Here is a 15703-nt window from a genome sequence, read left to right on the forward strand (position 1 = left end):
TGGTGTCATGGATTATTGATTACCTGACTGGCAGACCACAGTACGTGCGCTTGCAACATTGTGTGTCAGACAGAGTGGTCAGCAGCACTGAGGCTCCACAGGGGACTGTCCTGTCTCCCTTTCTCTTCACCATCTACACCTCGGACTTCAACTACAACACAGAGTCTTGCCATCTTCAGAAGTTTTCTGATGACTCTGCCATAGTTGGATGCATCAGCAAGGGAGATGAGGCAGAGTACAGGGCTACGGTGGGAAACTTTGTCACATGGTGCGAGCAGAATCATCTGCAGCTTAATGTGAAAAAGACCATGGAGCTGGTGGTGGACCTGAGGAGGGCTAAGGCACTGGTGACTTCTGTTTCCATCCAAGGGGCCAGTGTGGACATGGTGGAGGATTACAAATACCTGGGGATACGAATGGACAATAAACTGGACTGGTCAAAGAACACTGAGGCTGTCTACAAGAAGGGTCAAAGCCGTCTCAATTTCCTGAGGAGACTGAGGTTCTTTAACATCTGCTGGACGATGCTGAGGATGTTCTATGAGGCTGTGGCCAGTTCTATCATGCTTGCTGTTGTGTGCTGGGGCAGCAGGCTGAGGGTAGCATTAACCAACAGAATCAACAAACTCATTCGTAAGGCCAGTGATGTTGTGGGGGTGGAACTGGACTCTCTGACGGTGGTGTCTGAAAAGAGGATGCTGTCCAAGTTGCATGCCATCTTGGACAATGACTCCCATCCACTCCATAGTGTACTGGTTAGGCACAGCCAGAGACTCATTCAACCGAGATGTAACACTGAGCGTCATAGGAAGTCATTCCTACCTGTGGCCATCAAACTTTACAACTCCTCCCTCAGAGTGTCAGACACCCTGAGCCAATAGGCTGATCCTGGACTTTATTTCCACTTGGCATGATTAACTTATTATTATTTAATTATTTATGGTTTTATATTGCTATATTTCTTCACTATTCTTGGTTGGTGCGGCTATAATGAAACCCAATTTCCCTCGGGATCAATAAAGTATGTCTGTCTGTCTGGATCTGGGACACATTTACAACCTGTCATTCATATAAAATCCCACCATATGATTGATACATATGCTCATGAATTAATTAAACCTCATGCTTCTGTAGAACAACTCTACTGTTTCACGAGTGTCCAGCTAGGCTTGATCAGTACTGTATTTGGAGCCAAAGTTGATACCACTTGCACTCTATGATATCTAATTGGGACATGGGAATGCTGTGAAGCCAAAAAATATTCTGAAATAATTGAAACTTTTCTACTGTGCTTGACAATTCTCTAGGACTGTGTTGCATCAGGTATGGGTAGCGTTGAACTCTGCAGCTGATTATTGGGGGAAAATCAGATAGGAATCTCTCTCTCCCACCAAATCTTCAGTGAAGGTGCTGTAAATGTGCACATCTTCAGGCAGTGGGCAGGAAGGCAGCCATTGCTTACCTTGATATGTTTGAAGATCCCAGCTGCAGTCTTTAAGCTTCTGTGTACTTCTTTTGCTTCATCCACTGTAATACTAAGAGTGAATTGACATACACATCATTCAACTTCAATTCAGAAACAGCTTTCACACAAGGATGTTTAGCTTTGAATAATCCAGTTACTTACTCCTCCTTTCCAGCAAGTCTGGAGGCATACTTTGTGTGCCAAAGAGCGACGTTAAACTCCACAGAGACGAGGTCAAAGATGGCATCCTGTTGAGCACTGAGATCAAAGTCAGAATATTCCAGATAAATCTTTGATAAACTCCAGAGTAATCTACATCTACATTCAAGATTTAAATTTTTTGGGGAGCCCATTACAAAAAAAAAGGAGAAAGAATCAGCATTACAAAAAAAAAGGGAGTGCAACTTGTCAAGCTTCCAAAGGTTAGCTTGATTAGCAAACTAGGGAATGGTTACCTATACACTACAGAGAAGACTACCCATGTCTTAAATACCTCTGGAGTGACCCAGCTAGAGACAACTAAGCCAGCAGGCTTCCTCGTTGCGTGGCCAACATTTAGAAAGAATGCAAGGAGTATCTTCATTGTCAAGAAGGAATGTGGGTAAAACTTCCCTCTAGTGTAAAACTATGTGGTTCATTCATTTCCTTCAGCAAAGAAAGGTGTTGCAGGTTTCAATTTAGTTAAGAAAGCTTATCTGCTTGTATGACAGCTCAGGACATACAATATTTCTGTGACAACTGGCTCAATAAGTAATTATCTTCTTACAATTTTGCTTCTTTTCTGGCTATCTTGAATTTTGTGAAAGTTTTAAAAAAAATTTACAGTGGAAGTGTTAACCTTTCCCCAAGCCAAGATTTGAAAGAAAAATGCCAAGTGCTTGAAACCAGACCTCCAACACAATTAATTGCCTGTATCTGTAGTATGGGAAACAAATGCTGGAAGCTGAAATAAAAAAAAGAGTAACGCTAGAATAACTCAGTCAGGTGGGCAACATTTGTGGGAAGAGATGCCAGTCAAAGTTACAGGTCATTGTAGTAATGATTTGAGGAGATTTCTTATGTCACTTAAGACTCTTGCAAATTTGTGTAGACATACATTAGGGAGTATTCTGACTGACTGCATCACCACCTGGTATGAAAACTTCATGCACACGATCACAAGAGGCTACCAAAAGTTATAGATATAGCCATCTCCATTACAAGCACAACCATCCCCCCCATCATGAGGTGATGCTTCAAAGTGACATCCACCTCTAAGGACTTTCACCATCTAGAATATGCCCTCTTCTTATTAATACTTGTTACTACCATTGCGGAGGTGGTACAGGGGCCTCAGATACATACTCAACATTTTAGGAACAGTTTCTTCCCCTCTGTCATCAGATTTTTGAGCAGGCTATGACCATGAAGACTACCTTGCTATTCCTTTTTGTTTACACTATTTAGTTTCTAATTCATATTAATTTGATGTCTTTGCACTGTACTGCTGCTGCAAAACAACAAATTTCACAATATACAAGTCAGTAGTAATAAAACTAATTCTAATTTGGTTGAGAATAGAGGTGTCATGATTAGCAAGCTTCTTGATGACACCAACATTGGTGATCAGTGAAGAAGGCTGTCTCAATATATAACATCAATTAGGAAAATGGGGAAAGGAATGCAGATAAAATTTAACCTAGATATGCAAGGTGATACTTTGGGAAGTACCAGGGCAAAGTATAGACAGTGCTAGACAAGACCCTGGGAGTAGAATTGAATGGAGAGGACTGGAGCTATAAGTACATAGTTCCCTAAGTGGCATCACAGGTAGACAAGGTGATGAAGGTGGCATGCTTAGCTTCATCAACTGAGGCACTGAGTACAACAGTTGGGATTCACATTCAAGTTGCACAAAGTCACTGGCTAGACAGCACCTGGATAATGTGCAGTTCTGGCCTCCCTCTGTATAGGAAGGAAGTGAATGAACAAGAGGATACAGAAAAGACAAGGATGTTGCCTGTGCTGGAGGGCTTGAATTACAAGAAGAGGTTAGGGCTCTTTTCCCTGCAGTGCCTGATATGGAGGGGTGAGCTTATGATTTAATAAACTTCTGATGAACAGCCAAAGCCTTTTCCTCCAAGGGAGGGATGTCTAAACCCAAAGGGCAAAGGTTTTAAAAGGGACCTGAGAGACAATTAACAACCACCCCCATCTAGACACAGGAAATGAGCTACCACAGGAAGTGGCAGAGGTGGGTACAAATACGTTTCAAAGATATTTGGGCAGCTACATGGATAGGAAAGGTTTAGGAGGGTATTAGCAAGGGCTAGATGTCACTTATAATGTTTTATAGTGGCTTTTCCACTGCAGTCTAAAGTCTTCCAACTATAGCAATAACAAATAAGCAGCTTTTGAGGGTCAGTTAAGGTTACGAATTTTCAATGAGGGAAGAGGCAAGTCCTTACAATTTGCACTCAACTTCACATAACAGCGCCACACTACTCATGAATCAAAGTGCTCATTTGTTTGTAGTTATTGTTCCGACACGTCATCACTCCCATGGAATTTTATTCTGACTGTCCTCATTGTAAGAGGCTCAGACCATGACAGTTACTATAACACCATCCAGTTTTTTTAAAACAAGACACATATCCCCATTGTTTATGGCAGTGCATACTTTCCAAGCCCTACTTGGGTACTCAATACAGTTTGTGCTGAAATAACTGCCCAGCTTTTAAGCTCTGGCTCTAATTGTTTTTGCAAACAGCAATACTGCACAACTATTTTATGTGCATGAGTGTGTACGCTTTTTATAAAAGACAGGGCTATGGGTAAAGAGAGTGGTCATGGATGGTGTTGAGGATGAGTCATGCAAGATCTCTTCTGTGCCTTATGGAATAGAATCCTATTTCCTGCACCTCCGCCTGGTCTTTCTTTTCCCACTTCTGACAATTTCCTTTTCTGCACAAGTTACATAAATAGCAAATAAAGACCTACTTAGATAATATGAAGCTCAGAAATTGCATAGAGAATTTAAAAGAAAAAGGGTTACATCTCTGGATAATCATCACGGAGTATAAAAGATACTGGAATTTTGGATGGCATGCTTAAAACATTAATTCTTTCTAGAGCAATTTCCTAAAATGATCTAAGGGTTTAAGTAGACTCTTCCAGGGAATGAAACAGCTGATAGTGAAGATAGTGTTCTTTGGGAGGGATCAGTTGGGAGAATCAAAATGCTTAGCATGGCTTAGTCTCTAGCTCGTAAGAGATGTGAGTGGCAAATTTTTCACTCAGTGGTATCTGGCATGAGCTGCCAGAGGAGGTCAATATGGAAGCAGGAGCAGTAATATTTAAGACATCTAGCCAGATATTTGAATATGCAGGACACAGAGGAAAATGGAATTAGGCATAATAGTTAACATAGATGCAGGGGGCCAAAGGGCCTGTTTCTATGCTGTGCAAGTTCAAGATATGGTCTATTTTCATTCTGGTTGATTGCATTTTACTGTAAAACTGATAACCTGGCAGCCTTGGGTCTGTGGTAGTGCCAGATCAGCACGTTTTCTGGACCATTTACCTAGATGCACTTATCTCACTTTTAAAAAATATTTGCAGCGTAGTTGTACAATAATTTTGCAGTTTTAATGAGAGTAGGAAACATACAAGCATATCCGACCTCAACTCCAGCTGTAAACCTATTCATGTTCCTGACCACAACCCTGACTCCAGCCACACCCTTGGCCCACAGTCTGCACCCCAGACCCCCAGCTCTGCACATACCCACAGTAAACTCTCAGCTCAGGCTCAGTTCAGACTGATGAGTTTGCCAGATGCCAGGCCAACAAGACTTCCATAGTTAAATTATCAGAGTTTTACTGTGGTTTGGGAGATTCCTCCTGTTCAAGTCTTGACAGCAGGCAACTTATTCAACCTCACAGCAATTAGTATTTCTGCAAAGCTCATGCTGATGCTTTCAACTGGTGTTCCAGGATAAGTGGCTATGGGTTTCCAATCTCACTGCATCCAAGCTTATAAAGTACTACCGTCTGAGTCAGAGTAACGCAGCATAGAAACAGGCCCTTCAGCCCAACTGATCTATGTCAACCAAGGTGTCCTAGCCAGGCTGTACCTATTTCCAGCACTTGGCCCATAACCTTATAAATCTTTCCAATTCATTTACCTGTCCAACTGTCTACACAGTTGTTACTGAATCTGCCTCAATTACTTCTTCTGTCAGCTCATTCCACATAGATCCTACCCTTCATTTAAAAAAAAATTCCACTCAAATTCCAGTTAAATCTTTCCTTAAACCTTAGCCCTCCCCTTCCTGACTCTCTAACCCTGGAAAAAAGACTGATGGTACTAATGCTTTTATACACCTCTATGAGATCACCTCTCATTTTTCTACACATCCAGGAATAAAGTCTCGGTATGTCCAACCTCTCCAACTCATCCCTCAAATCCCGGCAACATCCTTGTAAATCTTTTCTGCACTTTTTTCCCCCCCAGTTTAATAACATCTTAGCAGAGCAACCAAAACTGAAAATAATACTCCAATCATGGCCTCACCAGCATCCTGTTCAACCACACCATGACTTGTGTACTCAATACCTTGACTGATGAAAGCCAGCAGGTTAAAAACTTTCAACACCCCGTCTAACCCCACTTTCAGTGAATCATGTACTTCTACTCCAAGGTCCCTCTGTGCTACAACACTACCCAGGACCCTGTCATTCACTGTGAAATTCCTACCTGCATTTGTCTTCCCAAAATGAAACACCTCGCTCTTATCCAAACTAAACTCCATTTACCATTCCTTGATCAGCTGAGTAAGTGGGCCAAGAACCTGCAATAATTTTTGAAAACCATCTTCAATGTCCACTGTACCAGTCGGTGACTTTAGATTATTTAACCCTGAGATCAGAAGTAATCAGGAATTATTTTGGTTATTGGATCTCAGCTCACCTCTGGTGCTTTAGGGCGACAGGCCAAGTAAGCAAAGTAAGAATTTAAGAAGCGATGATATTGTGGCAGTAGAGTTAAGTTTGCAAATGGTAGTCTATTCGGGGATGTTCCACCGTATAACACTCTGGGTCCTTCAATTCCATCACTGACTGATACGTAACCCACTGAATTTTAAATGACATCAGCTTGGGCTTCACACCGGAAACCTGTCAACAGCAGGCAGGAATTTATGCAATCTACTCCACAGCTCAGTATACAGATACTACTTGAGTGGGTTGAGGGCAAGCAATGTGACCCTCAGCGCTGAGATGTGGGGCTCAGGCTAGACTTTAGTCAGCACCTCAAGACGCAGCCCATTGCCAAGTCTTACAATGCCAGATCACCTGGGATCCTACAACTCTCTCTGTCTCCGCACCATGACTTAGATAGATGGGAGCAGCTACCTCCCTTTACTTACTCACATCTCGCTCCAGCCCAGAGATGTCTCTGTAATAACAAGTTCATTGAGCTGGTGAAAGCTAGGCAGCCAAACAACCAGGGGGAGACAGCAGCTTCCATCACATCCAAGTGATGGCAACAAGGGAGAGCACAGGATCTGGGCAATCTGCTCAGTTCCAGGTAGCAGCTCAGACTAGTGTGCTGGCCAGGGTGCAACCTCAAGCCCTCCGTCTTCACTGAGCTGCTACACTGCTGGCCCTTGTCTGCTCAATACCAGCCCTCACAGAAAGCACCTTTGCACTGTGCCCAGGGCAATTCATTGCTGGATTCACACCAAGCTCCTGACACAGAGGTGCGTGTGCGTGTGCTTGTGCGCGTGCGCGCGCGCGCGTTCATTAGATGTGCCTCCAGAAGTAGGCCAAGAACCAATGTATAAATACAATGGTTTAGCAAGTTGGAGAGGCAAGGACTGCTTCGTGGCTCTCTTCATCAACAACACTTTGGTTTAGGCCATAGGACACTGGTCTGTGCCACATTAACTCAACACTTCAACCAGAACAAGTTCATGGGCTAGACAGCCAAATCCTGGCGCTATTTCTTAGATTATATATTCCAGGCATGTTTCTTTCTGATGCCTTGTAGAGCTTAAAGTAATTGCCAAGGTTACCTGCCAGACTTTCAAAGCTATTCACTGAGTCAACTTTTTTTAAAAAGGGTGCTACATAGTCAAACAACTTAAGAGTAAATAACCATAGAAGATTTTCTTAGCAGTTTGGCGAGGCCACACCTATGCAACATACCGTTTTGGTCTGCACAGGAACGTACTACATGTGCTTTAGATAAAGTGAAGCAAAGGCCAACTGCCCTGAGTTTTATAGATGAGAGGCCCTCTGAAAGGGAGACTGAGTAAAAAGGACCATGCTCTACCAAACTACTGAGTTCTCAATGAAGTATGAAAACTCTTGATGTCTGAAACCTGCAGTCAAACTCTGGATAAGGGCTTAGCCATTCAGAATTGTATCAGGAAGAACTACCTCCCTCAGGGTTAGTGAACCTTTGGAGTTACCACCTAAAGTGCTGTGGCATTCAGTTCCTCTTGGCATCTGGTGTGGTAATCTGCAGACATGCATTCCAGTAAACAAGTCTTTAAATGTGCACATTAATTACAGTGTACATAATTCAGGGCTTTCAACTCTGACAATTCTCAGCAGTGACACAGGTAAAAGACTAAAGAGTCCCAGGTTTGGTCTCAGTCATCTGAGGCCTCATGTAACTTGGATGCTCTTCATGTTTGGTGAGCACAAGAGAAGGCTTAAGATTGGTTGATGCATAGAATCAGCCACTATTCAGTATCAGGTAATTTACTTACCTGAAACAATTATGGGCTCGAAGAACAGGGTCACAAGAGACTGCAGATGTTGGAATCTGGAGCAACAAATGATCTACTGGAGGAACAGCACCTGTTGTGGGAGGTAGTGTGGAACTGTCGCCATTTCAGCTTAAAATCCTACATCACCTCCCAACCCACTTTGTGAATGCCACTTGACCCACCAAGTTCCTCCAGCAGACTATTCCTTGCTTGAAGACTTGCGGGTTCTGGTGGAGGTACAGTACCCTTTTTCCTAAGGCCTTAAACAAAAGGTCAGGCAAATGCAAGTGATTTGCAGCATTACTCACTTGTGCTTTCTATTTCATCCTGACCAATTGCAAAGCAAATTATCTGGGGCAAAAGCAAAAATCTTTAAATGCTGAAAATCTGAAACAACATAATAGAAATAGTCAGCAGGTCAGGCAATTTCTGTGGAGAAAGAATCAGGGTTACCTTGTTGCATCAATATCCTCTCATAGACCTGAAATGTTTCTTTCCCCTCCGATGTTACCTGGCCTACACAGTATTTCAGGCAAAATTTTTATTTCAGATTATCAGCTTATTACATCACTAGTTGTGGGGTATTTTTGGATGAAAATAGATTGATACGTCTTCTACTCTACACTTAATGTAATTAGTTATAAAATGCTTTGTCATGCACCCTTGCGATAGGCTCACTTTTATGCATCATGAATGCCCGGTCATTGAACAGCATGTGGCACCAGGGTCAAGGTTTAGCTATCATTAATAGACAAATGACTGGCAGTTAAATACCACCCACCTGCAGCAGTGACAATACAAGGAATCAACACCATCGGTTAAGGCAGAGGTACCAAATGCTGTGGGATGGCCACGTAAACACCAAGTCAACACATTTCAGTCACAATGTAAATACATTAAACAATTATTTGAGACCCACCTTGCTATGTTTCCCTGCAAGGTATCAGTCCATTTAAAGTTCTGAATAAAACGCAGTTTATTTTCTTGTGTGGTGCCATCTAGCGATGTTATGAAACCTTGGAAGGTATAAGGTAAAAGAAATATGAGTAAATCATGATTATCTATATAATTTTTTTCTAAATTCAATGTTCAAAATACATTTATTATCGAAGTACGTACACGATACATAACCTTAAGATTTATCTCCTTACAGGCAGCCACAAAACAGACAGATTCCATTAAAAAAGACTGTCATACACATACACCCAATATTAAAAAAACAAAAACCCATGCAAAAAAAAAGCAAATAACATTCAGAACTGAAGTTCATGAAAGCCACAAAGCCAGTCACAGCCAATCTGCGAGCTTTAGTTGCAGGCCACGGCCTCAGTTTGCCTCCAGCCCTGATACCCTGACCCTTTCAATCTAGTCCAGCACTTAAATCAGCCAAACCTTGGGCACTGGCACCTCAATACACTCTCAAGCCCAACCTTTCAAATATTACCTGGCCCTTAAACTGGACAAACCTTGGGTCATTGCTCACTCCTGGAAGCTGTACAAGTTGCATTAGAATTGCTGACGTAGGAAGATTTAAAACTCTGAGGGTCTACAATGACTTCCTTATGCAGTCTAACCAAAGTTTTATGCAGCTGCAACCGGACCTCCTTACTTTTATACGCAATGGCCCTACTGACGAAAGCAAGTTTGCCCTGTGCCTTCATTACCACACTACCTACTTGTAGAGCCACTTTCAAGGAGCTCTAGACTTGTACCCCAAGATCCCCAATGGTCCTGTCATTTATTTCACAAGCCTGTAGGTTCAACACATCACTCTTAGTGTCATCCGCCACTTCAATAAGAGTCCGCCAGATACATTCTCCTCTTTCCACCTGCAGCATTCCTTCTGTCATTTGCTAGTCTACTCTTCAGTCTCTGCCAACCACTCCCCTTCTCCTGTTACTTTTCTGTGCATCTATAAGATGCAACTGCTCTCTTAGAACAAAGCAGTACAGCACAGAACAGGCCCTTCGGCCCCACTATATTGTGCCAACACATATAAAGTAACTCCATGATCAATCTAATCCTCCCTTCCTTGTTAGCCCATGACCCTCCATCTTTATTTTTTTTCATGTGCCTGTCTCTTAAATGCCCCTGATGTATCAGCCTCAACCACATATTGTATGCACCTCTATCAAGTCACGTCTCATTCTCCTTCACTCCCAAGAGCAAATTGCTAGCTTGCTCAACCTTTTCTCACAAGACATGCTCTCTAATCCAGGCAGCATCCTAGTAAATCTCCTTTACACCCTCGCTAAATCTTCCATATTCTTCCTGCAATTAGGCAATCAGAACTGAACACAATATTCCAAGATTGGTCTAACCACAGTTGTATAGTGCTGCAACATTAACTTGTGGCTCTTGAACCCAACCCCCCCCCCACCCCCACCCCCACAAATGAAGGCCAATATACCATATACCTTTTTAGTCATCCTATCAACTTGCGTGGAAACTTTGAGGGATCTATGGACTTGGACCCCAAGATACCCCTGTTCCTCCACATTGTTAAGAATCCTGCCATAAACTTTGTACTCCATAAACTAAGTTCGATCTTCTAAATGAATTACTTCAGTTTTCCTGACTGAACTCCATCTGCCACATCTTTGTCCAGCACTGCATCTTGTCAATGTCCCACTTTAACCTAAGACAACCTTCCACACTATCCATATCACCAACATTTATGTAATCTGCAAACTTACAAACCCACCCTTCTACTTCTTCGTCCAAGTAATTTATAAAAATCACAGAAGAGCAATGTCCAGGAACAGATCCCTGTGGAACAACACTAGTCACGGATGTCCAGGCTGAATATGCTCCATCGACCACCACCCTCTGCCTTCTGTGGGCTAGCCAATTCCAAATCCATGATGACATGTTTCCATGGATCCCTCATGACTTTCTAGATGAGCCTTCCACAGGGAACCTTGTTAAACACCTTACTAAAATTGATATACACCACATCCAGCACTCTACCTTCTTCAATTTGTTTGGTCACTTCCTTTTAGATCTTCCCATCATCCAGATAAAACTGAGATTCATTTGCACATCTCACAATCTCAGTGCTCACACTGTGGCCTCCAACATCGGAGGAACCAAAAGTAGGTTGGGTAGCTGCCTTGCAGGATGCCTCTACTCAGTCCTGGGCACTTTGGTCTCCTCTCATAGCCCAAAGACATGCTGATGGCTTAGCTACAGTTGATTTGTTTGGAGATGCAGAACACAAATTTTGAACTATGCAGTATGAAATGCTGCAGATTCTAAATCGGATGAATATTAGGTCCCAAGAGCTATAATGTGCTGAGTCAGAAGGAAAGTTTTCCTCCGTTTGATTAATGGGGAGGGGAGGGAGGTTAAAGATATCAAGGCGGCAGGAAGCAGGGTTAAATAAGAATCAGTCATAATTGAATGGGGTACAGTTTAGATATACTACTCTGGTATCTTATGGTCTTATAGTGGGCTTTGTTGGCAAAATGCAAGAGACTAAACAGAATTCATGTGACAGGCAACTAGAAGTTTAGGGACACTGAAGTTCTACAGCAAACTAGTCACTCAATCTCTGATTCCTCCTACATAAAGAGCAGCACATCATGTAACCAAGTTAGAAGAGGCACAAGTAAATCAGTCCTTCACCTAGAAGGCATGATTGGAATCTTTGATGGAGAGAAGATATGAGGCATAAAGGCAGGTACTGCACGACACCCAGTTGCACGGATAAGTATTGTGAAATGTCAAGTTGGTATTGGTTGAGGTAGAAGAATCACCCAGGGACTTAACAGAAGAGCTTGCACCCTTTGTAATGTTGAACGCAGAGGAGAGGGAAAGATGGGATAGTTGTTTCAAGGTGGAGATTTTTAGGGTGGGCAATGAGGATAGGGAAATCTCATTTCACTTCTGAGTAAGAGAGTCCAATGCAGAATTCAGGAAAAGAAGCAGACATGGCTACAAAACCTATTAACTATAATGCAGGGAAAAACAAAGACATCTAGGACACATTGACACCCACCATCCAGGCCATGCTCTTCTCCTTGCTGTTGCCATCAGGAAGGTGGCGAAGGAGCCTCATGACCCACACCACCAGGTTCAGGAACAGGTTATCCTCAACCATCAGGCTCTTGAACCAGAGCGGATAATGTTACTCAATTTCACTTGCCCAATCACGGAACTGTTCCCACAACCTATGGACTCACTTTCAAGGATTTTTTATCTCATGTTTTCAATATTTATTACTTCCTTTTTTTTGTTTTTCCACATTGATTGTTTGTCTGTTCTGTTGGATGCAGTCATTCATTGATTCTATTTTGTTTCTTGTATTTACTATGAATGTCAGCAAGAAAATGAATCTCAGGGTTGTATATGGTGACATATCCTGGCAACATTGTTGTAAACATTCTCTGTGCTCTTTCAACCTTATTAATATCTATCTTGTAATTTGGTGACCAAATTTCCATACAATACGCCAAATTCAGCCTCACCAATGCCTTATACAACCTCACCATAACATTCCAACTCTTACACTCAATACTTTGATTTATAAAGGCCAATGTACCAAAAGCTCTCTTTACTACCCTATCTACCTGTGACACCACTTTTAGGGAATTTTGTATCTGTATTCCCAGATCCCGCTGTTCTACTGCACTCCTCAGTGCCCTACCATTTACCTTCAATGTTCTACCTTGGTTTCTCCTTCCAAAGGGCAATACCTCACACTTGGCTGTATTAAATGCCATCTGCCATTTTTCAGCCCATTTTACCAGCTGGTCCAAATCCCTCTGCAAGCTTTGAAAACCCTCCTCACTGTCCACTACACCTCCAACCTTTGTATCATCAGCAAATCTGCTGATCCAATTTACCACATCATCATCCAGATCATTGATATAGATGACAAATAACAATGGACCCAGCAATGATCCCTGTGGCACACCACTAGTCACAGGCCTTCACTCAGAGAAACAATCCTCCACTACCACTCTCTGGCTTCTCCCATTGAGCCAATGTCTAATCCAATTTACTACCTCACCATGTATACCTAGTGAATGAATCTTCCTAACTAACCTCCCATGCGGGACCTTGTCAAAGGCCTTACTGAAGTCCATGTAGACAACATCCACTGCCTTCCTTTCATCCACTTTCCTGATAACTTCCTCGAAAAACTCGAATAGATTTGTTATACATGACCTACCACACACAAAGCCATTTTGACTCTCCGTAATAAGTCCCTGTCTATCCAAATACTTGTAGATCCTATCTCTTAGTACTCCTTCCAATAATTTACCTACTACAGATGTCAAATTTACCAGCCTATAATTTCCCGGATTACTTTTAGAGCCTTTTTTAAACAACAGAACAACATGAGCTATCCTCCAATCCTCCGGCACCTCGCCTGTAGATACTGACATTTTAATATATCTGCCAGGGCCCCTGCAATTTCAACACTAGTCTCCTTCAAGGTCTGAGGGAATACCCTGTCAGGTCCTGGGGATTTATCTACTCTGATTTGCCTCAAGATAGCAAGCACCTCCTCCACTTCAATCTGTATAGGTTCCATGACCTCACTACCTGTTTGCCTTATTTCCATTGACTCCATGCTAGTTTCCTTAGTAAATACAGATGCAAAAAAACCATTTAAGATCTCCCTCATTTCTTTTGGTTCCATACATAGCCGACCACTCTGATCTTCAATAGGACCAATTTTATTCCTTACTATCCTTTTGCTCTTAATATACCTGTAGACGCTCTTAGGATTATACTTCACCTTGACTGCCAAAGCTACCTCGTGTCTCTTTTAGCCCTCCTGATTTCTTTGTATTTTTTGCACTTTTTATACTCCTCAAGCACCTTATTAGCTCCGTTTCCTATACATGTCATACATCTCTCTCTTCTTCTTTATCAGAGTTCCAGTATCCTTTGAGAACCAAGGTTCCTTATTCTTATTCACTTTGACTTGAATCCTGACAGGAACATACAAATTTTGCACTCTCAAAATTTCTCCTTTGAAGGCCTCCCACTTACCAATCATATCCTTGCCAGAGAACAACCTGTCCCAATCCACACTCTTTAGATCCTTTCTCATTTCTTCAAATTTTTGCAGTTTAGAACCTCAACCTGAGGACCAGATCTATCTTTATCCATGATCAAGTTGAAACTAATGTTATTATCACTGGAACCAAAGTGTTCCCCAACACACACTCCCATCACCTGTCCTAACTCATTTCCTAATAGGAGATCTAATATTGCATCCTCTCTAGTTGGTACCTCTATATCGATTTAGAAAACTTTCCTGAACACATTTTACAAACTCTAACCCGTCTACACCTTTAACAGTATGGGAGTCCCAATCAATACGTGGAAAATTAAAATCCCCCACTATCACAACCTGATGTTTCCTGCAGTTGTCTGCTATCTTTCTGCAGATTTGCTCCTCCAATTCTCGCTGGCTATTGGGTGGTCTATAATACAACCCCATTAATGTGATCATACCTTTCCTGTTTCTCAGCTCCACCCATATGGCCTCGGTAGACAAGCCCGCTAATCTGTCCTGCCTGAGCACTGCTGTAACATTTTCCCCGACTAGCAATGCACCACCCACCCTTCATCCCTTTGCCTCTATCACATCTGAAACATCGTAACCCTGGAACATTAAGCTGCCAGTCCTGCCCCTCCAAGTTTCACTAATGGCTATAACGTCATAATTTCAATGTGTCAATCCACGCCCTCAGCTCGTCAGCCTTCCGCATAATACTCCTTGCATTGAAATGGACACACCTCAGAAGATTATTACCACCACACACAACCCTTCTATTTGTGACTTTGCATGAACTTTTAACATCATTTATTTTCACCCCTGCTCCACTATCTGCTCTGGCACTCTGGTTCCCATCCCCCTGCAAATCTACCGTAGTTTAAACCCTCCCCAACAGCACTAACAAACCTCCCTGCAAGGATATTAGTCCCCTGGTAGTTCAGGTGTAACCCGTCTCATTGTATTTAAATGTCATCCAGCCTGCGAGACAAGTACTGACAGGACTGTAATACACTGCTGCATACCTTCTAGCCCTGCTCCCAACTTCAGTCGTCTATCTTACCAGAAAGCCATGCATTTGAACCGTGTCTTTTAAGGCCTTGACATCTACTACACTGGAGCTAATGATGCTTTCCTGATGATTGCAGGGGACTTCAACAAGGTTAGTTTGGAGATGTCTCTGACAAACTATCACCAACACGTCACCTGTGGAACCACAGAAGTCAACAGTCATTCTTAACTATTAAGACTTAATGTACCATCTCACATCTACACTGTGGCGAGTCCAATCACCTGGCTGTACTTCTACTCACAGAGACTGAGGACTGCAGCTGCAGTGCTGAGGATCATGAATGTATGACGAAGGGAGGTAGAGAAATACTTACAAGACTGCTTTAAATTGGTGACTACTTACTCAAATCTGAATGTACATGTCACAGCTATCAGTGACTTCATCGTGACCCGT

General features: G+C 42.4%; 1 protein-coding gene across 2 annotated transcripts in view; it reads right to left on the bottom strand.

Annotated features, from left to right (window-relative positions):
- brox (BRO1 domain and CAAX motif containing) overlaps positions 1-15703 on the bottom strand; it is a 50825-nt gene that overhangs the window by 20592 nt on the left and 14530 nt on the right. For both annotated transcript variants that reach the window (XM_073056171.1, XM_073056170.1), the window contains exons 3-5: positions 9142-9238; positions 1628-1723; positions 1463-1535 (exon numbers count right to left, since the gene is read on the bottom strand). In XM_073056171.1, the coding sequence (XP_072912272.1) occupies positions 1463-1535; positions 1628-1723; positions 9142-9238 (266 nt within the window). The remainder of the gene's footprint in view (positions 1-1462; positions 1536-1627; positions 1724-9141; positions 9239-15703) is intronic.

The sequence above is a fragment of the Hemitrygon akajei genome, chromosome 9 (assembly GCF_048418815.1).
Source record: "Hemitrygon akajei chromosome 9, sHemAka1.3, whole genome shotgun sequence".
In the NCBI taxonomy this organism is placed as follows: Eukaryota; Metazoa; Chordata; class Chondrichthyes; order Myliobatiformes; family Dasyatidae; genus Hemitrygon; species Hemitrygon akajei.